Source organism: Paramacrobiotus metropolitanus, unplaced genomic scaffold, assembly GCF_019649055.1.
Source record: "Paramacrobiotus metropolitanus isolate TYO unplaced genomic scaffold, Prichtersi_v1.0 Parri_scaffold0000231, whole genome shotgun sequence".
NCBI lineage: Eukaryota > Metazoa > Tardigrada > Eutardigrada > Parachela > Macrobiotidae > Paramacrobiotus > Paramacrobiotus metropolitanus.
Genome location: NW_026570451.1, coordinates 14,686 through 41,705, shown reverse-complemented (window position 1 = coordinate 41,705; position 27,020 = coordinate 14,686). Strand labels below are relative to the sequence as shown.

The following is a 27,020-nucleotide window of genomic DNA, read 5'->3' as shown; positions in this document are numbered from 1 at the left end:
TTTTAGGGAGAATACCTCGATTTTTCGTAGATAGCTGACCATTTCTGTTTGTGATTGTCACGCACGAAAACAAGGGTTGAATAATCCAGATTATACAGTATTATCTGTGCTGTAAAATGCCAAAAATATGAACTGAGTTTGGCGTTTTACAGTATTATATCTATATATGGTCTGTGGAGTTCATCAAAAGTATGGCAAGCCCGAGTGGTCAAAAGCAAACTGTTTTTTTAAGGATTTGCGAGAACTCTTCAATAGCCTTTAGTTTGAGATCTTGATGAACGATTTTGTCATTTCATTAAAGAGTTTCATTAATGCGCAAGATTCTTTAATCTCTTTTTGAAACTTAACTTTCGTTCCCAACTAATTTTGCTGGAAATTGTTTAGTCTTTTGTTTTAACTGACCCGGGTCACAGTTGAAACTTTTATGTACACTCTGTGTTAATTAAACTAAGCTTCAAAACTTTTCAAACTGCATCGATGAATTTCAGTCGAAACTTTAGTTTCAAGTGATCTCACAACTAACTACTGTACAGTTGTGAAAAATCGTGAAGCTTGCAAAGTTATGGGGGGGGTTGTCACATATACTATAAGGATGATGATACTATAAGGAAGGAGCCCGGTATACCGGATAACCCTAAAGCTAAGAGGCCGGGACGCTAACAGGGTGGGGACTTGGAGGGTCGGAGGCCGGGAGGGTCGGAGGCCGGGAGGGTCGGAGGCCGGGAGGGTCGGAGGCCGGGAGGGTCGGAGGCCGGGAGGGTCGGAGGCCGGGAGGGTCGGAGGCCGGGAGGGTCGGAGGCCGGGAGGGTCGGATGTTTACACTGCAATTTATTCCCAGTTTACACTGCAATTTCAGTTTTTAAAGAAAAGCATACAAACTTTAACGATTTTGGGCAAAGACTAGACCTTTATCACACTTCGTTAAACTTCGGAGAAAGTTTAGTGCTTTCTCTGCTTTAGTCCACTCGGGCTTGCCATAATAAAGCTCTAACGTATCAATAACTAATAACTAATAACGTATCAATAACTTTAGAAATGCTGTGTACAGTATGTACAACGTACTTGCGTCGTGTATTCGTACTCGTTCACATTACAAAGAACTGCACTAAAGTGCTTAATTTTGATGCTTCAATCTGCAAATTAAGCAATACCCAGATCAAGACCAGAAAACCAATATCACCAATAATGACACTGCATATGCCCTACCGGCCCCGATGACCCGTTTTCGGTTTGTCATCCTGTGAACTGACCGCTGCTTTGGAGAAATTTCAGCTCGTGTACATTTTGCAGTTGTTTCGATTTCCCTACTGTTCAGTGCTCATACTTATACCTATATCTGTTTAAATACATCCATATTTTATATGCAAAAACTTACGTCGAAATATGGTTCTAACGCTCGAATCCGAATAGATTTAGTACTTCTGTTGTTAGTGTTATTTACCCACGGAGAATTAGGGTTAGTCGAAATTGCTTTTTCCAAAAAATTAACCCATAGCTATTATATAAAGGAGGCTCACTGGTATTATCAGACCTTCCCTTCGAAATTTAATCAATAATTTTCAATATCAATAATTGTGTGTAGTTATATCAATATTTATGCGTGTGCGTGACAAAATTTGCAGACTTTATTATTAATACGGTCCAAGCAAACACAAATTTCAAACACTAAACACTAAACATTTGAACACTAAACATCTACCATGTTAATAAAAAATTGCCAAATACATACAATACTAGAAATCACCAGGTACAGAGATCCATATTAGAGGAAACTAGCTGTTGCGCCCAGATCTGCATTCGTAACGCTTTTTGCTGGAACATGTAGCTGTCGTATTTACTCTCGTTCTCCTCAATATAATTATGCCGAATCGAAGGCACTAATCCACCCACAGAACTCGTACAACCAGAGTACTTGATCGACTATGCTCACATCCGTGGACCAGGTGTCCCCGTTGGTGTTCAGTCCGTACGCCGTGCTGGCAATAATCAGGAGCATACACAGGACAACTATGCAGTGACGCATTTTGTTAAAAGCCGTAGGGTTTGTAGTAGCGCAGATTAAGAAAAATATCCAATGGCAGTAGTACAACTAGGACAAAGGGTCAGATCACGTTAGTACGTCCAGTCAAAAATTAGTAAAAGATTGGATAAAACAGTAAACACTTTTTCAGCACATGTAAGTTGTTTCTTTGGCTAAACTTGAACGCTTTCGTTATTGTGAATTTTCATTGTGAAAATTGTTTAGAAACAGTTACAAAAAAGAAAAGAACACTCATACGTACTACGCACAAGAGCGCAGAATAAGTTCGCTATCCATATGTAAAAAATATTTTACATGAAGTAGAAAATATCAAAGATTTATTATAAACATCTGTAGGAGAATTACTAAATTCAATCAGAAAAATCCATGCGTCATCAATCATCACAATTTTATTTAATTAAATAAGTGGAGGTAATTACAAAATTTGTATAAAGCATCACAAATCACCGGCGAAGAATCAGTTGACAGGAGAAAATCAGCAGAACCAGTACAAACTCACCCAAAACATCTAAGCAAAGTCAACGGCACTTGAAAATTGGAAAATTTGACATCACTAAAGACTCCATAAACAGCATCATTTCTCGCAGCCGTACCCACCGCCACCGGGCGTCAGCAAACGGAAACAGTCGCCAGGCTGAACCGGAACGGAATTCTTCGCGCCAATGTTCACCGTGTAGCCTTCAACGCGCTCCAGGATGTTCTGACCGGAAGCTCCTGGCTCGCCGCCTACAATTTAGGGAAAAATTAATGCCGACCCGAACATAACACTGCATACACCTGGAGACATTTCAAAAAAGACGCAATGGACGCTTCAAAAGAGCGCAAAATTATTGTACTTCGTTTACCTTTCCCTCTGATAATATTAAATACTCGTAAGTACGCCACAGTAAATAATCTGCTATACCATAATTCCTATTATTTTATAAGCAAAGAAAATTGGCGTACTGATTTATTTCATTCCCTGATTTATTTAATGATGAAATAAATTAATTTATTTCATTTTGCTTTCTGTCTCATTTATATAATTTCAAATATGCCACACTAGTTACTCAACAGAAAAGCTTCAAAAGCTAATAATATGTTATTACACTTTTTACATTTTGCGCGCTATTTGTAAAATGTTTAAATTCGAAAACATCGAACGAACCTTTCAGTCCGTAAGGCTGGAAGACTCTCCTCTCCGATAAGATGGACAAGGTCATATCCGCCCGGAACACCAGCTCCCGTACCACTCCGTCGCCGCCGTTAAACTGCCCTTTTCCACCCGTCTCCTTATTCAAGCAGAAGGTGCGCAGCAGAATCGGGTAGCGCTTCTCCAGGATCTCTGGATCCGTGATGCGGTGTTGGTCATGTGGTGTGCTTGCCGGAGGCTCCGTGCCACGTGGGTCCCGCACCGCTCCGCCGGCCACCGTCTCGTAATACCCGAATTTCTCGTTGCCGAAGGTGATGTTGTTCATACAGCCTTGAGAGGCGGCGCACCTCTGGAAGGCTTTCAGGATCACGTCCACCACACGCTGCGACGTTAGCACATTTCCGCCTGCAAAGTACACGATTTGTCGTTGGCGCTGTGTTGTTTATTTACTTGCACTTTTTGTCGCGTCGAGGCGGATCTGGCCGATATGTTCGATGAAAATTACGAACAAAATCATACCAAAAACAGTTACAATCTGTAAACATAAAATTTCCTCCCAGAAAGAGGAAACTGCAGATAAAAATAATTCATTAAAAATTTAGTTTAATCGGGCCGGTACAAAAAATGGCAGCCAGGTAACAGCAGCAGTCAAGTAAAACGAAAAGTTTGTGTATTATTACTACAAAAATATCACATTATAGCCTGCTGCAAAATGGCAATCGTATTACAGTCAATCGGTTCATTTCAAGAGCTAGCACACGCAGGACTCATGAGCGTAAGCCTTACTGTCGTTGTTCTACGAAACCTTGCACTTTAATAAAGCGTGCCTAGCATTAATAAACCGCAATGCACTGCAATGCGTGACAAAAAGCATCCAGATAATGCATTTTTGTGAGTGCTGCCGGTTCCTATACAATCTGAGTATAAATAAAACCTGACCACACAAAATAAGAATACTACCGCTAAAATCTTCTACGCTTAACCTCGAGCAAAAGTTTTCATTTTTATTAAGAATACTTCTTTAAAAAACCTAAGAACTGTCCATAAAAGCGTAAAACTGCGCACAACAGGAGCTAGGTAATCATTACGTGCAGTACACTGACCGACAACAGCCGCATTTTCATGGGGATCCAGCAGAGAATGCTTGGGAATAACGATCTTCACCGGCTGCAGACATCCCTGATTCAGCGGGATCTCGTATTCCACCATACAGCGCAGCGTGTAGATAATGGCCGACAGGGTGATGGCGCGGGGCGTTCAGATTGCCCCACACCTGCGGCGAGGTGCCCTCGAAATTCCACCCGACTGCCCGGAATCCTTATCAATGCTAATAGTCAGCCGGATGGCGCTGCCGTCATCCATGCGGTCTTCAGCGTATAAACGAGTGGAGCCGGTGTCCTTCTCGGCCTGCTGTGCCACTTGCCGCAGCAGATCGCGGACCGCGTTTTCGGCTTGACTCTGAATATACTGCATGTAGGCTTGCACCACCGGAAGTGTACTCTTTGATTAATCCCAAAACTATAATAACATTTCCGAATCAATAACCATTATAAATATTAGTAAAGCAATATTAACGATAATAAGCTGAACTAATAAATCAGAAATTATTTTTTAAAATTATATTTATTTTGCGATAGTATAAACTATAACCAGAAGTATCAAATTTATTAAGCTATTAGTATATTTTTTAGCAATTCATTAAACTATAAGAAATAATGGTTATATTAATTTATATAATACCAAAATTTAAAATTTTATGCCATTATACTAGTAATTAATAAAGCATACAGAACCGCTTTGTTACGACATTTCTGATAAAGGATTTCACTTGTATTTCTTTACAGCAGTTGTTTACCGAGTTCAATGCCTTTTTGATTCGCGGCAATCTGCGCGTGCAAGTCAGATAAATTATCATTCAAATTGCGTGTTCCACTGCAGCCCGGATACTCCTTTGGTTTCTCGAGGGCCTCGATCACGGCTTTTTCTTGAAATGTGCCTTTATCCACCAGTTTAAAACATTTGAAAACGGCTCCTTCCTGCTCCAGTGTGGTACTTGTGGGCGGCATAGATCCTATGAAAGAACAGCAGAATTCGATGTCATTCGTAGTCTAGTGGCTGTTATTTTAAAAACTACTTCTCCCTTCATTCAAATCTTCGAAATTGAAGAATTCCTTATACTATTCATTAGTGCAAAAAATTCGAGATGCTTCAGCTTTTTCTTAATACGATACTACATGTATACCGCTAAAATATGTCCAGTCATTAGACTCATTACTGCATCGTTTTTTTAAAAAAAAAACATGTTATTAGAATTTGCAAATCAATCAGTGAAAAAATCCATACTGGTACTGACGAAGTCAGGCCTACGTGCTAACGTACGTACGGGTTTTTTTTTAAATTAACGTACTTAAAAAAATCTTATTTTAAATTATTTTGAATCTTATTTTAAAAAGCCATACATTGGGCCATAACATTTTGAAATCGCTGTTAAATATTAACCAAAAACGAATAATCTGCTATACTGGATATAACACTAACCAGGCGTTAAACCACCGATGTCGGCATGATGACCACGATTGGCGACGAAGAATATCGGCGCCGCACCCGACCGATTAACGTCTTCAAAGACCGGCGTGATTACCGTCAAATCCGGCAAATGGGATCCTCCAGCCACCGGATGATTGCTCAGAATCACGTCGCCGGGATGCAGGTTCCCTTTTAACTGGTTCATCTGATACTGCACTGCTTCCTAAAACGAACAATAGACTGCAGTTTCTTCTAACCGGTGCAAAAAATATTTTAATGTAACAATCATTCGAAAATCAAACGGTTACAAAAAATGGTTACAAATTACCTTTCCAAAAAATGACATTTATTTTTAAGTTTAAAACGGCATCAGCCGCTCGTTTCAGGTCAATTTACTGCACTGTTTAGATTATAGCGCATATCTAATATAACCTTATTGCCATTCTAAGAATTTACAGCCATTACTCTACGAAATATTCCATGTTGTCACAAATCAGAACCTGGTTAACGGAATATTGTTAAACTCACAATCACAACTGCTGATCGGCAAATTGGGCACTATCGCAAACTGAAACGTCAAATCAATAACCGCACACACCTGCATGGCACCGAGGTGCACCGGGATATGCGGCGCATTGCTGACCAGTCCGCCATCCGGTCCAAACAGAGCACAGGAGAAATCCAGTCGCTCCTTGATATTGGTGCTGATGGATGTCCGCTGCAGCACCCGTCCCATCTGTTCGGCGATACTCATGAAACGGTGCCCGAAAATGGACAGCTGGATGGGATCCAGTTTGGTATCGACGCCCTTCACATCGCTGCGCCGCACATCGATCACAATACTGCCGTGCGGGTTAATGGTGGCTGTGCAGTCGGGTTTGATCAGTACCGTCGTGTTTTCATCCAGAATAATGGCCGGTCCCTCGATTTTGTGCCCGGATTTCAGCTTCGACAGGAGTAAGACGTTGGTATCTTTGTAGTCTTTTGCTTCCGCGAAGTAAACTTTGACGGTCTGCGAAATAACGACAGAACGGTTAAAAATTTTGATACGCTGGCATACAGTAAAACATACTGTACTGACACCCTGCACTCGGAGAAAGTTTCAGCTGTGCAGCCACGCATACGTTGTACGACTGCGTTCACTGCTCACATACACGGCTTGCAACTGCATGCAGACTGCTGGCTGTTGGTTGAACGCAATCGGCTTTAAATCCACCTGTCTACAGTAAGTACAGTGCTGCTCATACTGTACAAAATTTCTCCAAGTGCAGGGTGTCATGGTGTCAGTACAGTAATGATGAATCTCTGAAAATATGAAACTGCTCTAACTGAAAATAAGTAGTTGGAATGTCAAAAAAATAGTACGTAATCATTTTAGTAAACGTTTTTCGTATTTTCCTCCTTTTGTGCTGCATTTTGTGTTTACCAGCTGAATTAAGTCCGACCAAATGCCTCATCTGAGACATTACGCTACGATGTGCCCGTTACAAGCAGTTACTACCACTCGGTTACGCCTGTCATGATTCGTTCGCAAACTATCCCGATTGATCTTCCGATACAGGTAAAAACAGTAAAACATCAAAACGAAGGGTTTTTCCAAAAGACCGATGACAGTTTTAAATAAAAATTACGTTTCACCTTTGCAACTTTAAACGTAGGGAAACCTGTTTCCTACGATGCCTACGATGCTTCCCTACTCATGTCATTCCTACGATCTTGTGAGAAAACTCATACGTTTCTATTTTATATGAGTTTTCTCTGATCATGACGAACAGATAATCAGTTAATAAATCATTGCAGGAAACGCATCTATCTTAAAAGATTATATTGAAATACGAAGAAAATATATCAATCAAAGTATGATGCTAAATTGTATACTGAAATACTGAAGAAAATACAGAAAATAATGTTCCAAAAACATCCTAATTAGAGAGCCTATAAAAGAGCGTCAAACACAAAAATTTTGTGTCTGTATTATTTAATAATATAAGAATGAATAAAAAAATTTATAGTAGAAAACCTCCCAGATTTGATCATACCTTTTCAACCGGCGGTTCCGAATCGGCCTTTTCCAGCTCCAATTCCTCCAGCGGAATCGCCCGCGCTTCCGCCCGCACCCGCACATCATCCACGACGATCTTCCGCTCCGGCAGCGTAAACCCGAATTCCGCTCATACTGCTTGGTAAAGGCTGTCAAAACTGCCCAAACTCCACCTTCTCCTTCTCCGCGGATAACTCATCAGCGCACAATCCGTCCGATCGTAGCGCATATTCAGATACGGCGTGAAGCGGATCTGCTCCGGATGAATCCATCCTCCAATTTTTCTTTACAGGATGCCTTCAGTTTATCGATGCGTTTGGTTATCTCCGCAAAATTCTCCTGGGTGAAGGCCTGTCCGTAGGGCTCCGTTTCATCGCTGACCACATCGGCCAGCGCCATCCCGTACGCCGATAAAATACTGCTGTATTTGTGGACGAAAACGCGACTGATGCCCAAGGAACGGGCCACATCACAGGCGTGCTGACCACCGGCGCCGCCGAAACACGAGAGGACGTGGTTAGAGGGGTCGAAGCCGCGCGCTTGGGTGAGGTTGCGGATCGGACGGGACATGGCTTCGTTGGCGACGGCCACGAATCCTTCCGCGATTTCTTCCACCGATCGCGCTTCTAAAATTATAAACAATTATTTAAAAAATGCAGGTACTCTTTGTGCGCTGGATGCTACATTTCCTGTTTTCTTCGTGATTTACCACGCTTTAAGCAACATGAAACACTGACAGAAAAATTCTTAATAATTTTCTTAGAAACTTTTCAGTAACTCCACTAATATGAAGGCTTATCGGAGTGCATGGCAGTTGCATTACAGGACTGCCGAGGCATTACACTACGATTTGCCCAGCACAACTTGTCTCTCATCATCTTCCCTCTGTCGAATCATAAAACGTACGATTGTTCTATCACAAAGTTTTATAAATCCTTGATTTTGTATTGTTAATTATCAGATTTTGCTTTCCTCTTCCATAGTGACAACGGAAATTGCCAGACATGCATGCCGTTTGCATCTCCATACCTGGCTTTCCCTGCTGCGACGTGAACTGGTTAACGGTTTTGGCCAGCTCCTCAAACGCTTGTCGTGAGCGGAAATATCCAGTGGCTCGTTGCGTTTCTCGCCGAAAATATGCGGAAAATATTCGGGCAGCAGTCGGCCCAGAACTGCGTTAGCATCCGTGATCGTCAGTGGGCCACCGCGTTTATAGCAAGCTGGTCCAGGATTGGCACCTACGCAACCGGAAGTCATAAGCCGAACGAACATCGTAACCTGCATTACACTGCAACCAACTTAAACTTAACGAAAAAATCCCACAGATAATACAATAATATTAAAATAACTTATTATTTACTTCATAATAATAATTATTTATAACACATAAATTGGTTATTTATATTAAGAATAAATTACCAGCAGAATCCGGTCCGACAACGAACAGACCGGACCGGAAGAACAGCTGCGAACCACCTCCGGCGGCCACCGTGTTGATGTCCAACTGCGGTGTCTGGATGCTGATGCCGGACACACTGCTCTCGAATGTATGATCGTAATCCCCCGCGTAACGGCTGACATCTGTACTGGTGCCGCCCATATCGTAGCCAATCAGCGGCTTCTTTTCCATGGCATCATAGCCGGTAGACGCGAAGCCCACCACACCACCCGCTGGACCAGAAACGATAGCCTATACGAACCACCAAATGAGTTATCGCGACTGATAAGACTACAGCATACCGGAAAAAGGAGCAACAACAAAACAGAAGCGTCGACAAAAAATATTACCATTACCAACAACATTTAACGAAATTTCTGATAAAACAAAATAAAAAATTATAAATCGAGAGTGGAAAAATCAGATTTAATCATCTTTCTACGAAACATTATTTTTTTCTAAGCAGGGCGCTGAAACCGAGAAACGGCTGAAAAAGGCGCCGATGGGGAATCGAACCGGCTACGTCGTTAGATCCGCGTAGGCAGTACCACTGCACCACGGCTCAATACGTTGAAATCCTTTGAAAGATTTTGTCCGGATGCTAATGGCTTGTACTTGTACTACAATTCTCACGTCTCCGCATATGACGCCATTATTAACATGTTGGTATCCTCAAATTACACTCTCAGATATCACATAATGTGCATTAAAATAGCGCACAATTCAAGCAATATATTAAAAAATATCCGAACTTAATTGTGTTGACATTGTAATGAATTTTTGGAATCCATCTGATGGAACGATTACTGCAAACTGCATCGGTGTATTAGCAATTTACCTGTGATCCGATAAAATTCTCCATAGGAGTCAATCCCCATCCGACCGCATAAACAGCACATGCACCCTTTCAAATTATCCTTAAACCCGCCGGCAAAACTCTGCAGATACCGCTGAATACACGGCGTCAGGTAGGCATCAGCGCACACCGTCTGTCCGCGCGGCACAATGCGGATCATGGGCATGACCTCGTGCGACAGACTGACATTCGTGAAGCCCAGATGCCGCGCACAATCCGCAATCTTCTTCTCGTGCTGCTGCAGCGTATACGCATGCATCAGCACCACGGCCAGACTCTTGATCCCCTTGGCCAGCACCGCCTTCAACTGCTCCTCCAACTTCGGCCAGTTAATCGGTGTCAACACTTCGAAGGTGTCCCGGAGACGCCCTGGACGGTCACCAGTTTCTTGGGTTTCGGCAGGCGGTCGTCGTCGCGCTGCATGATGACGCGCTCCTCCACTTCGATGATCTCCTTGTACAGGAGCTCCGGACGAGCGATGGACAGGTCGAAGATGCGGGGACGCTGCTGCGTGCCGATCTCCAGGAGATCCCGGAAGCCCTGGGTGATCACCAGGGCCATGGGTTCGCCTTTGCGCTCCAGGAGGGCGTTGGTGGCCACCGTGGTGCCCATGCGGATCCAGGCGATGCGTGAGGTGTCAACGGGGCTGTCGCGTGGGTGCGGTGTGCCTGTTTCCTGTGGGCACATCACACAATTAGCCAACGCCTTCCTGTACGGTGTTCCGTGTTCATCGTTTATTTTCGGGAAAAACAGATGAACGTTGTAAACAGTTGCGGAAAATTAAGCACGTAAATTAGAAATAAGAACAGTTCTGGTACGGATGAATCGACATTTCCCAGGAATTTACAGTAACATTCATAATGTAATTTACTTGTATTTCAACTTTCACTACATGGAAGACATTATAAAAAAATTACATTTTAGATGTGTTGAAAATGAGTGCTCTGCGACACTGTAAAGTTCACTTTTCAGTGCCATTATGTGGACAGCATGGCATACATGCAGCATGACCCAGAATATGGAACTTCGTGCCACTGCGCTGCAGTTTTACCCCGCTGATATTCGAAACGCCCACCTGTTGATCAGCAGTGAGAAACTGAAGACAAACCACATCAGCTGATTAACAAGGCCAGAAAATCTGATCTACAGTGAAATAAAGGCCGAGGTCAATTTTCAAAAATGAAATGATCCCCATCATCAAGTTTGTCAAAGACAGACTCAAAGTAAATGCCAAACACGAGTAAAACTACAACGTTTTGGACTTTGGTTGTTGAGCCTGCTACTCTTATGTGCCAGCACGTGTTCAAAAAATAACAAGCTGCCAATCAGCTCAGCACATACTGAACTGCTTCGCGCTTTAATACAGTCAGTAATTCTCAACACGACTGCAGATACGACTTCGTAACTCTACAGCTTGCAGTTCCGGCAGCACCAACACTAAACCTACAAAATTCTATTATGCAGTACAGTACCTCTTCCAGAATACGGCGAATAGCTTCGCGCGGGGCATCCGCATAGCTGGGATCTTCGGACAGTAGCTTCATCACTCACCTTCTTATTCGGGCATAATGCGAAGACATCTGCAAGATTGTAGCAGTTGGGCCTGAACTACCTAACTTGAGCTAATGAGCTTTCATAGCGTGGTTTTATGCACGGTATCTTTTTTAATATTTCTTATCAATAAATTTTAAATAATTAATGTATAAAATTTATTAAATCAGTACTAAATATCTTAATCCCGCATTCCACTTTACCTGTGAAGGTTCCACCGCGATCAATGGCAAAGCGGAATTTATTCTGATCAGCAGGATCGTTCATTCTCGATGTTGCAATTAAACCGTAATCAAAGACAGATTTTCAGAACTTCGAAATGTATCGAAGCTGGAATCAAGCAATGCACAAAATTACTTGTAAGTCATAACTTAGTGTTATCTGCTTTAGCAGAAAGCAAACTTTTCAGTTCTCAGGTTCTGAGCTCTCCAGCTTCGCAGGTTCGACATGAAATCTAATCCATCGCACAAATCAGTTCCGGAGCTTCAGAAAGCAGAGAAACAATTACAGATCACTCTTTTCATGCACCGAATTCACAAGATGCTTTCGTATCTTAAAGCTTGAAAACGACCTCCAAAGAGAAATGAAGAAGTCATCTATTGAAGTCATGGAAGAAGTTATTGAAGTCACTCTAGTGGAGAAAAATTGATGATGTACAATATTGCTCGATAGCTTCCGGTTTGAGGGCGCCCGCCCACGTACGGCATGTTGCAGCAGTAGAATGGTGTGGAAAGTACCAGATGCTGCTGCGTCGGCCTGGCAGGCAGCTTTGCTTGAAACTGTGCGATTTGAATCTAATAGAATAAATAGATCTTGTATTTTTGACACTTTTATTAGCGGATTTTCCACTGCAAAAATTTAAGGAATTCCGTCATCTACGTTTTTATTTATTATTAATTTTGATAGTTCCTCGACTATCGTCACTATGTTTCTTTCAAGTTGGGACAAAGTGCAGGTTGTGTAAGTAAGTCGAGCTTGTAGTACATACAACATTTTATGTACATTGAATTTTCCATATTTTAACATGAAAACAACCAAGGGATCCGTAAGATTCTGCAAGAAAGCGCCTTACAAGCAAATATGAAATAGTGATAATTACTGTTACTGCAAGATCTCGTTTCGGTAATGTTTTTGTAAGCTTGTTGGTGCGAGACTTGATGGTCGATGCATTTACCTGTTGTGGAATCAGCCAACTAACCATCCAGTGTTAAATTGCGCAGGAAATCAGGTGGGTTTCTGAACCATGCATCCAGCAATGGCGCGATGGGGGTGATGGCATCCCGCAGCAAATACACCCTCCCGGATCTGCCCTACGATTACAATGCCTTGGAACCGGTGATTTCCGGGGAGATTATGAAGCTGCACCACCAGAAGCACCATGCCACCTATGTGCAGAATCTGAATGCGGCCGAGGAAAAAGCAACCACAGCGCTGCAGAAAGGTACGAGTAGCAATATTATAACCGCAAAAGTTGGCAAAACATTACATTTGCAGAACATAAGTATAGGGAAGTTGCAGTGTGAGGAAATATACTCGTAGGTCTGCGCGCCTAGCAGAATACGCAATAAGTAGGAAAGAAAATCTCAATAAAGAGTCTTTATTGAGACTCCGTACCGTCTTTATTAAAGACGGTACTTTTTTCTGATTCGTTCGTATGTTAACTGTATTTGTTAAAATTATTTATAAGGAGGACGTACAGAACAGAATAGTGCATAAAACTTTATCATTCTTTTTTCGGTATTTTGAGAATACGAGTACTAGTCGTAATGAGCCACAATAATTTTTTTCTGAGGGTAAGTTTTGGCTGTCGTTTTCTTAAATCAGGATCGGCTGGCACATGACTCGGTCAGTGTCGATTGTAAAAATTAATTGCTAAAGTTAATACCTATATAATGTTTTAATTTGTGCTACGCGTACGGAAAGAATGTTGGGGATTAATCGACATTTTGCAGGCGATTTAAAGACGGCCATCGAGGTGCAAGGCGCTCTGAAATTCAACGGCGGCGGCCATATTAATCACAGTATTTTCTGGAAGAATCTCGCGCCTGTCAAAGAATGCAGCCAAAAGCAGCCGGAAGGTAAAGTCTTTTTTTGTACATACTGTTGTTTTTGCCTGACAGCTGTAGGCCTGACTAGATTTTGCATCTTCCTATGCAGATCCATCTCAATGACGTGTTGCTTTGACTTGGAATTTTAAAACATAATTCGTTTCTTCGGTTTGTTATGGTCTGTTCGCCATTAATTTTCTCAATAGGAATACTCGTACACTCGCAGTACTCAGTATTTAATCAGTAACACTGTGCTTCTGTTTTAAGTTAACGCTAGTAGCTGTCCGTCAAAATTAATCAGCTAATTAAAGTTTTGACATATCTAATATGAGATACATACTGTGAGTGCGTACATATTGAATGCGAGAAAGTACTTGTATTGTACTTCTAAAAAGACGAACTTCAAGAAAATGCACTTAGCTATAGTTACAAACTTAAAATAGTACGATACTTCTTTTGGTTTGTACTAGGTGATCTGGCTGCTGCTATTAAACGGATTTTGGGGATGTTGAGTCGATGAAGAAGAAGTTGAGCGAGAAGGCGACGGCCATTCAAGGATCGGGTTGGGCGTGGCTGATATTGTCCCAAAATGAAGCGCCTGGCCATTGCACAGTGCGCCAACCAGGATCCTCTGGAGCCCACTCTCGGTAAGCTCAAAGTATGAGGAACGCTTCCAGGTTAAAATCAAGGAAAACTATTTGAATAATTATTTAAAAGTGATTGTAGGATTCGCAAGGCCGAGAAAGCGTTGTAGTTACTAGTTAGTGATATTATTTTAATTTTCAGATATTCGTTGTTGTTAACTTTTTATTTTTCCCGACTAATATGCCGTTTCATTTGGTGTTGAACCTTAAATGCATAATTTGTGTATCTGCCTTTGTTTAAGCAATACTGTCGTGCATTCTTTGCGACATTTTCGTTCCCTTTGTCGATCAGGAATTGGTGAAATCATGCGGTTGTTTTCTTTTATTATACAATTTATTAAAAATTCAAGTATTGTTTAAATTGCATAGAAATGGTCTGAGAAGAATGGTCTTAGAAGTTACCGTTTTTTCATGAACTGGATATTGCAGGTTTGGTTCCCTTGTTGGGCATCGATGTATGGGAGCATGCCTATTATCTGCAGTACAAGAATGTTCGCGCTGACTATGTCAAAGAGATCTGGAAGATTGTCAACTGGAAGGATGTCGCTGAGCGGTTCGGACAGGCCGCCGCTGGCAAATAATTCTATCGTGGTGTTGCATTTCCAGCGTTTGTTTGAAGTGGTTTAGACCGATCGGTTGGCACTTGCTTAGTTAAATACATAGTACTTTCTGTTCCACATTATGAATGCATGAAACATGTTTGGCACCTGCTAAATAGCACTGCACCTTTTGGGAGGATACCTAGATTCTTCGTACAGGCCGCCGCTAGCAATAACTGCTTTGTCTTCAATGGGCAATTTCATCCTCTTTTAAAATGAAACCGCTCTGATTCACAGAGGCTTTGATACCCATTTTTTTTCGACATTCTGATTGTAGAAATAAATTACGTTCGTCAGATGTGAATATAGCTGCACCTTTTTATGCGTTCCTAGAGTAGTTCTATCGAAGATTTTCGAATATTTCGGTTGCTGATTGCAATTGATATTATTAATTTATTATTAATTATAGATGCGCGTACTTGTACAAGCCCGTCCAACAATTCTGTGACCGCTGTAAGCGGGAATTTAAAGAAACGTGGGCTTGAGCCATTTAATGTGCTTCGACACGTCACGCCACATGAGTCTGCGTACTCAACGTAAATAAGCAATACCTGATGATTATTAATACCTGATAATATTAACTGTGGTGATGGTTTTGTCGGTGATTAATTGTGATCTATTATATTATTATTGGTTAAATATTGATAAATATATCTGCCACTACACTACGATGCGTATTTGCATTACTGTGCGCGGTTTATGTGCGCTGCGCTTACAGCGGTCAAAGAATTGTTGGACGGGCTTGTATGTGCGGTATGATGTATCTGTACTACCGAATACCGACTACTACCTTACGTCATGATGGATTAATTTTTCCTTATGCTTTGAATACTTCTGTAAATTATTTGAATCAGACCGGACTTCACGAACCGACAAGCGTCTGGAACTTAACTGGATAGTGGGAAGGCATTCCCTTTTCTGCATGCAGTCAGCGCGTTTCAGCTATTATTAATTTCATATTTATTGAATTTTTACAGCTCTAGCAATCGGCAGCAAACAAAATTAATATTAATAAGTTGTTAAAGCAAACTGAATCATTACTAATTTGACCCTGTTGCGTCACGTACGTACGTACGTACTGTACCGGCGCACTGTGCTGCGGCCACGGTCAACGGCTCAATGCTATTAAATCGAGTCACTTGCTAGTGCCAGATTGCCAACTGAGCCTGGACTGTGAGCAGACTGGAGAGCTTGCTCCCGAACGATGACATAAGCTTTTTTACCTCTTTCATCTTTGCGATTCGTTGTTATTGGGAAGTTAATTGTTTCAGAGAAAACTGTAGTAATTTCGAATGTTTACATGACTAAAATTCCCAACACGAGTCTTCCGTATCCGCTTCGGAGGTAGATGCACAGTGGTGCTGTACATTTTCTACAACAAAACTGCGCGCTACAGCGATTGCGTTCCGTTGAGCGGACCCACGATTCATTGGAGTGTACAGTGGACTTCAAATCTGCGCTGCATTATTATTTGTCCCGCTTCTTCAGAGCTATCGGACGCTCAAGCTATGCATTCGGAAGTGATTGTTATGTCGTTTTTGCCACCAGGAAGTGCTCCGGCTGTCAATCGCGCTGCAAGCGGTGGCTCCACGCTGTTTGAGTTTGGGAGATGAATGCCGCGCACTTCAGTAAGAAGTTCATTGTCAAATTCTATTATCCTCTTTCTCAGTGGAAATCCCACCATTTGTGCGGAATATCAAGTGAGCATTAACTGCTTGGTAAGTCTCTGAGTAAAAATTGTAAGGAGAATAATACTAATAACATGGATATGGTAATTTAAAATTTTAAATTTTTTCCTGTTATTTCTATCTGGTAAGTATTTCTGTCTGAGCTACCTGCCCTGGTTACATATGGTCGGGGGCTATTCAAATATTATGCAACATGAATTTCCCGTTTATTTTCTCCATCCCGCACCCTTGTATGGCCATTTAATCCTATGTGCCGTCAACACCACTAAGACTCACCCCCAGATATTATTACGGTAAAGATATTTTTAAATGTGAACATCTCTTGCGTATTCTGACAAGTGCTCTCTACCTGTGTGTTTCTAATTTAGATTAAATTAACGTGTAATAAAGAAAAAAGTAAATTATCTGAGGATTTCCACAGTGAATGATGACGAGATGGTTAGTGACTCACGGGGAAAACCCGTCTAGCTCGACTTAATTCAGCGGTGTAAAATGATTGAATCATTTCGCTCAGGCGTTCAGCAGCTAATCTGGAATTCTGGAACAAAGATATCTTATCAAAATTAGTTCAACGTACTGGCTAAAATACTTGAAGATGCTTTATATAATTATGGTCATATCGGTAAATAATGAAAACTGTGTAACGACTTCTACGACGTATACAGTGCATAGTTCCATTGGTGTTTTAATTTTCAAGCTAAGCGACGAAGTACACCTCGACTGTCTTGCTACTGTTGTAATTAACATATAACATGACATCAGTAAACGTGGTAGATATAACTTTGCTGGTCATGGCCATAGCACTCCTGTTAGGATTGTTTGCGGCATTGTTTTTCTGCAAGTACTGCAACAAACGCACCGGGACATCGTCTGCATCCGGTGGCACTCCTGTCGGCAGCAACACTCATGTTCAGTTCACCGCCACGGATCCATCCCGATTACATTCTTCCTGAGCGCAGTGCGGCGTTCCATCACGTTCACGATGCCGGATTAGACCGGTCGGTGCATCGGTTCCGATCGACTAGCTTATTCGTGTCCATTCTCCTTCCGCTTCGAGAATAGCCTTTTGAAATACATTGGAGCCAAGCTGCCGTTGTCCTTATCCAGCGGAATGCATTCAATCTGCATATGCGGATGCGACTTAAGACGCGTAGCGGTTTCCATGAATACAATCCATTTGTTCTTCGCGAACATACGGCAGACAGCTGAACGGAACTTCTGCATCTTCCAAACATCTTCATCCAATCATATTCATCAAAGTGCGAAACGGACATACATGTTGTATGATCCCGTGATCCTGAGCCAGGGCGACAGAGCTGGTGGTTGTCACAGATCCACCGTTACTGGTAGGCCGCCTACCAGTACTTTGTAGATTTTATATAATTAAATTACACCTGATTTTTTATCGAATCTCCGGCCTCCTCGACAAATGAAACTGTTTAACTCAACGCCGTCAACCGGTCTATGTAATAAGTAAAGGAAAGGTAGGCCGCCTACCGGAAATTGTTCCAGTAAAAGTGTATACTACTACTAATAGTAATCACGTTTGTTGTTGTTAATAATAAAATCACTGGTCTAGAGAATCATTATTGGTAGGCCGCCTACCAATAATTGTTTCAATACCCACTTATGTATACTATCTGCATACCTTAATAAGAAATATAGCAGTTTGATTCAGTAAGAGTTTCGATAGGTTGCCCGGTGTGCCCACAGAACGTTTTAATAATTTAAAGGATGAACTGCATCAACACTGAGCGCTACCGTAGGAAATGTACGCATCTGTATATATATATATATATATCAGTCGGAACGATGAATTTGTGCTGTATTGTAAATAATAATGGCTTTTTTTTGTACATGTAGAACTACTTTACAGATGCTGTTTACTGCATTGCAGACAATGAATCATGCACACTTTATAGTCGGCGTTGGCACAATTGGGACCGGAGACTCGTTTTTTCACGGCCATCAGTCATTTGAACTGATTTCAGCGGCAAATGCATGCAGTATAGTGCTCATCTTGTGTTCGACAGATCCTCCGACATAAGTGATCCTGTTCCGGGTTGAAGTGTGTTTGGCAAGCAGATGATTTTGTGTCCTCTGGTATAAGCGGTTTATTTTCACTTTGACATTGGTGAAGATTTGGGCGGTTGCGTATGATGATGTGGAGTGACAACGGAGTACTGCGTACGATTTTATATTATTTGGAAGAAAATGTGGTAAAATTGAAATTAATCTTCCGTCTATGTACTGGCGGCATTCTATTATATGAATTTGATATTTTTTTCATGATCAATAAAGGTCCATAACGTCTGCATACACTTTTTCATCACCTTACAAAATCAGGGTTTGATTTCACGCAATACAAGGTTTGCTTGTTCAAAAGTGTGCACTGTCCATTAATAATTAAAATGTTCATCAAGTAAAAGCAATAAAGGCGCTTAATCAAAGCAGGAAAAATTAACTAATGAATCGCGCTTGGCCCTTTCGCGCCTTTACTCATTCTACGCATAGAAAACCCTGATGGGGCTGTCCGAATTCACATATCACTCGGCCTGTACAAACTGGAACCGATAATACCTAACCGGAGCTGCATAATCCTGCCGTTCCGGTAGCCAACTAATGGAAAGCGCTTTGGATTGGACACGGACATCGGATGCTCGCTGTATTTGCGCTTTCACCGGCAATTCAATGCTGGCCTCCATCCCACCGATGTATTAGCCGCTAATGTGACCATGTAAGAACTCCGTGGTAGCAGTTTATGTACAGGAAGAATTTAATCCTGGAGACAAGAATACTGGTGCACTGTCGACAACTAATTCCTCTCGCCGGTATGAATCTCGATATACGTCTGTATATCACATGCATAAATTTACTGTTAATACACTTTGTTGATAATACTTGTGGTAGGCGGCCTACCACAAAATTAATAAGACACTGCATGCGCTCTGTCATTATGATTAGCGTCTTGATGATCAATATGGATGTAGCAATAATCCCATATAAATAATCTGGGCAAAACATGCGAAAGGATTATTGTATGTATCAAAGAAATTGTAAAGAAATCAAATACTAAATGTAAACAAAAAAGTAACCTACACGTATGGATGTATTGGCACATTACTTCAAAATTATCAATCCAAACAAACAGAAAATTTTTTCATTAAGATTTTAGCCCGGCATTTTGCCGTTAGCGATACTGCAACCACCACTCGTTCGGCGACCAGAAAACAGACGTTATTAAAATATATTTACTGGTGGCAAAGTGGTGGCAATCAGTATTAGTACAAATACTAATTTGTTGTAAGTACTAGTACTGTCTTGTGTCTGTGTTATTAAATGCAATATTTAATACCATTTCTACACTGTCCGTAATCATTAATTTTAAAATCTTCGTATCGATAGTGTGCAGCTATTTTTACTGTTTCGTGTTACAAACATGGTCTTAGTTCAGGACAAGAGCGAACAGTTCCGAATTGAGGATCCGAAGATACGATCCCCAGTACACCCACATCTATCATGAGCGTCTGGCGACGCTGCGACCTCGCTTGACGGCCGTTTCAGAAGAAAAATGGGGTAATTTGCTTTTATAGGGTTTGCAGATGATTTCCACCTTACCTTCTTGTATCTGTTTTCCGATATAGCGATGGTTTTATGCAGTTGTTCTTGATCTTTAGGTGCAGCTTATAGAGTTTGTACAACAGACGATCTGGTGGAGAACGAAACAGTCTGCCTGATCGGAACTCTGTACAAGGAAATGGAACGAAAGCCCAATATTCTACGTCAAATGCGCCGTGACACTGACATACCGCCAGAGCCTATCCCACCTCGATATACCAGTGACACCGATACTCTGTTCCTGGAAGATGAATCACAGCGGATTCGACTGAATGGACAACTTGATCCGCATCAGCTAGTTACGGGAATCATCATGGCGTTGGTTGGTCATGTGAACGCTGCTGGAGTGTTTGTCGTACAAGATCAATGTTTTCCCACCCTGCAAAGTCGTAACGTGATCTCTAAATGGCGCCTTTCATCAGCATTTTTATTGCAGCCGGCTTTCGTGCTGATCCGCGATCGACAGGTTGTGCACGCAGTCGGCGTTCCGGAGGGTGGAGATATTGGTTCAGATATGTCGCAGGCTTTGGGAGCGCCTCTTAAACTCTACGCTGAAAAAAAACATCTCGGGAAAGGTAAATGGCGGCAGACATTTCGAATGCATGAGAATTCTTTCGGCAGATTTTTATTCTGGATTTGTTGACATGTTTGGTCATTGCAGATTCGTATGATCCCGAGCCGGACGAGAATCAGCTTCTTTTGTTCAGCATGCGATTCTGCCCGTACGCGGAGCGAGCTAGGCTGATGCTGAACCTTAAGAAAGTCCAGTAAGTGCGCGCTTGCCTTCCGCCTTTTTTTCGTTTTAAATTGTCTTATGGCAGCCGCCCTAACCGTGAAATTGTGGTGTTTGCAAGGTCACCCTTTGTTTTCGTAGCCTTACCGTTTACAGTTTTTACGCGTAGTTTTAAAACTTTAAGTCGCACTGTCGGAAACCATTAAATCTGGCATTTTGTATATTATATGTTTTCTTTCTGTAATTAATTATTTTAGTTTTGCAGTCTAACAATTCAAACTACGAGAATTAGAATTTACCTTTTTGTTTGTTGTGGGTTAGATGATTAAATCTGTTTTGGAATTTTTCCATTTCGCAAAAAAAGTGCAATCAAACCACAGCGAAGTGTCAAAGCATTTATTAGAGATCGCAGTTTATATAGCACATATCATCGAATGCTGGCGATTGTTTCCGAAAAATTACAAAATCATTTTGCAAAATATAATATTTCGATGCTCCGTTCTTGAAGAGTGACATTCCAGTGCTGTAAGTGTGTGCATCCGTTGGTGTTTGAGTACTCTAGGGATTTTTGGCAGAGTGCATGACGAAATTTATGCTTATCATTAGCCGTGTGTTAATTTTTGGTAATTAATATTGGATGCCGAATGGTAGCAATTATTGAGAATTATAATATCTATATTAGCAAAACTCCAGAAATGCTCATGTTTGTAATTTCCGCTGTCGCAGAATATCGGTGCTTTAAACTTGACTTGCTGTTGTCGTTGTAGGTACGAACTGGTGAATATGAACACAACCGATTTGCCGAAATGGTACGCCGATTACAGTCCACTGGGAGACGTACCTGCGCTGCGCGTACCCGGGAAGGTTGGTCTGCTGTTCGATTCTGTGATTATTCCTGAGTACATCGACCAGAATTTTCCCACTGAGCCGAAGTTGTTGCCGAAAGATGAGTACGAAAAGGCTCCAGAAGGTCACCCTGAACGTTATTACGCGAAAGGTATGTAACGGTTGGCTCATTTCGTCGTTTCAGTATAAAACTGTACCCAGGTATTATCCAATCACATGATGAGTTTCGCTAACTGCAGTTTTGCCTTTTAATTTACGTAAGTATTATATCGATTTTTTTTAATCATTGTATAGGTTATCAGCAATTTGGAGGCTGTTGCTGCGAGAAACGAAAAAATCGACGAGCTCAAAAAGGGCCTGAAAGAGGTGGAAGAATCAATGACCGGGCAGTATTTCTGCGGTGAGCCTTGTGCAGATGTACGTACGCGTATGTACGATAATACTGATCACTGTTCACTGTCTTATCGCTTCAACTAGTAAGTACTTTTATTCATTGTCAGCTTTGTACGCTTTTATGTTCATGATGTTTGATTTTTCTTTTTCAAATTTTGCGACGAACATTCTTCGATTTGCTAGCTTTGGGAAGTGCGCATACAGATGCGGTCGATTTATTTGCATTCTCATAAGTAATATGAAAAACATAATATGTAAATACTACAGTCTCCAGCAGTAACGCAGGAAATTTTGATTTCTGGTGCCACGGTAGAATCAGGTTTGCTAACAGAACTGCACACAAGTAAGCGCAACCAAGTAAATTGTACAAGTTGTGTGTGCCAAATTTGTGCCGTTGTAAATCCATATGACTTTGCAGGCGACAAGATGGGTTTTGTGGACGTGATGATCTGGCCGTGGTTTGAGCGTATTGCTCCGGTGTGCGAAGTGCGCAGTGTCGTTCTGAAAGTGGAGCGCGATTATCCCAAACTGCACGCCTGGATGCAGAATATGCTGGCGGAACCAGACATCGCTAATGTCGTTTTTCCTCCGGGAATCATGGCGTCTTTTGTTAAGAGCGCCTACGTGGATGGTAGAGCTGATTACGATATCGCATTTTGAAACGACAGATCGGCGTCTAATTTTTTCGCTTTGTTTTATCGTTTGTTTGCCGGCCATTCATTTTGGAAGATTAATTACAAAGTTTTCTCATAACAAGTGATGGATCTTGCGGTTATGCGCTTTTTCTGACCGCGTCTTGTAATTCTGCTCACTGTTTAGATTTTACTGTGCTTCGCTGTGTTTGTGAGCGTTCCGGTTTACGGTATGCGGTTATCTGAATAGAAAACTCCTAGATTAGTTTATTTCATGTTCTGCAACTTTGTGTTACTGGAGTCAATGGTTGAATAAGATTATTCGAAGCGCTTTAGCAGTGTACTGTGGCTGATTGTAAGATTTTTGTTAGTAATTACAGTACGTTACGCTATTTCGTATTTTCTGCAGAAGATTAAATTTCATTATACTGGGTAACGGGTATACAGTCTATAACATATCTATTGACAACGCGGAAACTTCATTGTTGTGCACAAATTTCTAGAAAGTGCTTCATTTGTGAATCATGTATGATTAACTTAGTGAAATGCTAAAGCACATAAACACCGAAAGAAAAAAAACTGAACAATTATCGTGAAGATATTGCATGTTTTATTCACTCGTAAAGTCTCGTATTACCGATCGTTAAAAACTGTTACGAGAAAATTGCACAGCACCTACAAAAGCCAATTACCGTATTACGGTACTTCGGTATATAAGTAGAAATATTCGCAGAGAAAAACTAATTACTTACTCGTAAAAACTGCACAGAGTAGAACAATTTTACAAAAAATAATTGCCCGACGAAGTAATCAGTCAAAATATCAAAGTGCTGATAACACGAGGTGTAATTAATTGTATTAAAATAAGCGGAATACGTTGCTGATACTGAGTAAACAATAATAAAGCAATATGTGCATGCAAAACACACTTTAACACAGCGCAGTAAAGTAAGTACTTATGTTATGTTTGATGCTTACAGAAGCCGTTTCAACCTATAACTTCAACCATTATTTGCATCGTGCTTGGGATTTGGGCCATGTGTAGTTATTTTATATGTAGATGTTTTATATGTAGTTATTTTATATGTATTTTATTTTAACTTCAAGCAAAATGGCTGTGGTGCACTACATGTACGAGCGCAATCGTGCAGTAATTGTACGAGTGCAGTAAGTAAATAAAGCCGAATAATAAGCTGATAAAGGTCATATATGAATTGTCACAATACCAAAGTACGACTACTTATCATACGTACTTATGGGGATTGTACAGAAACAAAAAAAGCACAGATGCCTGTGATATCTGTATATATACGGTTTGTATTACAGTTCTATGCCGAAAGAACTGAAACAACAAGATACTGCGTAGTAGAATTTCCAGCAAAAAAGCATAGAAGTTGCGCGAGCCTTACCGTAAGACCCATAATCAGCCCATCGCAATATTGACTGAATAGTCCATTCAAAAACTCTTTTATACGTCGTACAAAGTAATCAATATCCAAATCCGTCGACCGCGATTCCGTTAATGTTAGTTTACCATCACCGCTGAAAATACAGGTCCTTATGACATTCAGATGTCATAACACTAAATTTGCTATACTTCGTACTGACATGGGAGAAGCTTGGAAAGAATCTCAACTCATGCGCCGGTCCGGGTCGGCAGTCCGTACCCCACAAACAACGAGCGTCTCTGACATCCCGGCAATTCCAAGGGATCGCGTGCGTCCAGAGTGCAGCTGCGGTGCATGTACTCAACGATCACACAGACTGCAGTCATCTCCGCATCAAAGACAAAGATATCCATGCAGATGGGCCGGGGTGGTGGTGAGTATATCATAAGCGGCACTCATATCAGGACGGTGATGCCGCGGTCCGGTGTCTGGGCCGTTGTGAAATCGGGAAAGGGATGCGGACAAGATAAGTGGTACGTTGACGGTGTCCACGGTAGGACTGGACATTGTCGGTTATTGGCAGTGCCGGCTGGTTTAGTTCCAGTCTGCTGATCTGTGGACAGACGATGGTGTAGGACCTGTGCGGGATGGTGATATCGGTACAGTAGGCCGCCGAAATTACGCGAATTAATCGCGGTTGACATCGCGTCCGAAGCTCACTCACTGCGGCACGGTAGGTGTATTTGATACAAACAGTACATTGAGCTGATGCAAAATAACTACGCAGTGTTATAGTCGTGAGCAAAATCAAAATTATGAACCAAAATTCATAATAAAAATTTTTCAATCACAGTATCGGTAATGTTATAATATTACCGATACTGTGAGTGAAAACTTTTTTTTACCAATGATATGTTACAAGTGGTATTTCTCATCGGAGATGGCAGACGCTGTACTATACTTAACTACTCGTAACAAACATAAGTTGATGGGGAATGACTTTAATCCAAAAATCCAACTGAGAAGAGCGCCTTTTTGGCAGCGACGCAGCGCTGCTTTTATGCTACTTTGTAGAACATTTGGGCAGTAGTTTGCATTAGCAAATTTTAGCAAATCTAATGAGCGCAGAACAATGTAATATCAATATTATCCTGAGAATAAATCAACAATATGGCGTGGAATGGGTGTGATAACAGAAATTTAAGCATACAATGATACTTTGTATTATCCGAGTAAGTATTGTACATAATACATACGAATAACACCGGAAATGGCTACTGTCACCCCCCGCACCCCCTTTGACTATTGTCACCCCTTTGTTTTAATAAAATAAACACCCCCTTTGGCTGTGGTCACTCTTGACCATACGCCTTATTTTTGGCTACTGCTACCACGTTTCAATTTATTGCTTATAATTTTGCCACCAACGACTCTTTTTCGATTTTATTTATGCCACCACTGTGAGAGAAGGTATTACTTTGTATGGTTGGTCACGCAGTGCAGCAGCACCGGCGAGGCATCCAGGGAGGACGACGGACTGGCCCGCGACTTGAGATTGATCTGTTCGACATTCTCCGGATCATCCTTCCCGTTGCCGTTCTCCGATCCATTTCAAGGCGCCTTATTGGCCGCCGCCGCCAGCTGTCGTTTCAGATCCTTCATAGTGCCATGATACGCCCAGAAGAGGAGGCACTTCTCATTCTGCGAGTCCTCATACTCCAACCTGCGTCGCGCTCTTCCAGCTGCAGGCGTTGGAGATTCTCGGCGTAGTTGACGCGGGAGAACCGCTCGGCTTCCAGCTGGGTGTTCAGGAGGTCATGGTCGCTGGACACGCGCGCCGATCGCGACAGGAGATGGGCGTGGCCGGTTTGCAGCGCGGCATAAGGAACTTGCCTGTAGGGAATCTAACTAATACAAATTATTAAAATTCTGTTAAGATTTAGATTACGCAAATCTTATGTGTCAAAGTTCATAATCGGCTTCACGCACTTATTTTCCGAGATTTTTTCACATCAAACATTGTATTATTTATTTGATTCGTCTTAACTGTACAAAACTACTAGGAAACTAACTACTTAATACTATAAAGGTCATCCATTTGAATGATAACAAAATTTAATGTAATAATGATAAATTTATACCATATAGAATCAATAGGACAGGCTGGGTCAAAAGTACTCCATAAACAGCGTTTGGTCCAGGCATCCCGGACCCCCAGTTACCCGGTAACTGGTCAGTAATTCGAGGGGATCGTGTGTTCTGGTGGAAAGGGCTATCGTACCGTCCAATGCCCTGCTCAAGCGTGTTGTTGCATCACATCACATCACAGCGCTTCTGCCTGAAGGGTTCTGGGGAATAAAGCTGTCTTGTGTTACAATATACGTACAAACAATATGAAATACAACGTAACAATAACGCCTCTGGAGGAGGGCCATTGCCGTTACTCTACATCTAAGAGTACGAAATGAAGAATGTTCATTCATTCCTCTCGTACTCCTAGAGCACTACAATGGCCGTAGGGCACTACACCGGCTGGTCATCTCCGTTTCGCAGGCAAAAGTCGTTATGTAAATTATTATGTATCCATATTCCATGCAAACTCTCCTATTGCCACTAGTCATACTCTCCTATTGCCACTAGTGTAGTTCTGTATACCCAGTTTATAATTTTTTGGTAAGACCGTAAGAGACACCAACAGTCCGATTTCGATCCTTGCTTAAAAAATCTTACAATAATTGCTAATGCATTTGAGCATTTCACTCATTTGCTAATAAATTAAACGAATTAATTGATTTAATTCCTGAAACTGGCTCTGATCACAGGAAACGCAGAGGCTGGATTCATGC

General features: G+C 41.6%; 2 protein-coding genes and 1 pseudogene across 3 annotated transcripts; 2 read left to right on the top strand and 1 right to left on the bottom strand.

Annotated features, from left to right (window-relative positions):
- Window positions 1-2,577: 2,577 nt before the first annotated feature.
- On the bottom strand, window positions 2,578-11,852 carry LOC129601372 (5-oxoprolinase-like; annotated as a pseudogene).
- Window positions 11,853-12,597: 745 nt separating this feature from the next.
- On the top strand, window positions 12,598-15,166 carry LOC129601370 (superoxide dismutase [Mn] 1, mitochondrial-like). Its single transcript, XM_055500169.1, is given in 6 exon segments — window positions 12,598-13,026; window positions 13,538-13,663; window positions 14,104-14,124; window positions 14,127-14,214; window positions 14,216-14,280; window positions 14,707-15,166. Coding segments are annotated over 6 exon segments (630 nt in total). The 5' UTR covers window positions 12,598-12,848; the 3' UTR covers window positions 14,859-15,166.
- A 4,119-nt stretch (window positions 15,167-19,285) lies between these two features.
- LOC129601365 (uncharacterized) lies at window positions 19,286-22,762 on the top strand. 2 transcript variants are annotated; one of them, XM_055500162.1, is made up of 8 exons: window positions 19,286-19,395; window positions 20,014-20,140; window positions 20,242-20,504; window positions 20,619-20,757; window positions 20,844-20,949; window positions 21,683-21,912; window positions 22,056-22,161; window positions 22,573-22,762. In XM_055500162.1, the coding sequence occupies exons 3-8, from the start codon at window positions 20,322-20,324 to the stop codon at window positions 22,616-22,618; spliced, it is 810 nt and encodes a 269-aa protein (XP_055356137.1). In that variant the 5' UTR covers window positions 19,286-19,395; window positions 20,014-20,140; window positions 20,242-20,321; the 3' UTR covers window positions 22,619-22,762. The 2 variants fall into 2 exon arrangements, with proteins under 2 accessions (XP_055356137.1, XP_055356136.1); XM_055500161.1 differs by having other exon boundaries at window positions 20,242-20,757; window positions 22,056-22,178; window positions 22,573-22,705.
- The last annotated feature ends 4,258 nt before the right edge of the window (window positions 22,763-27,020 follow it).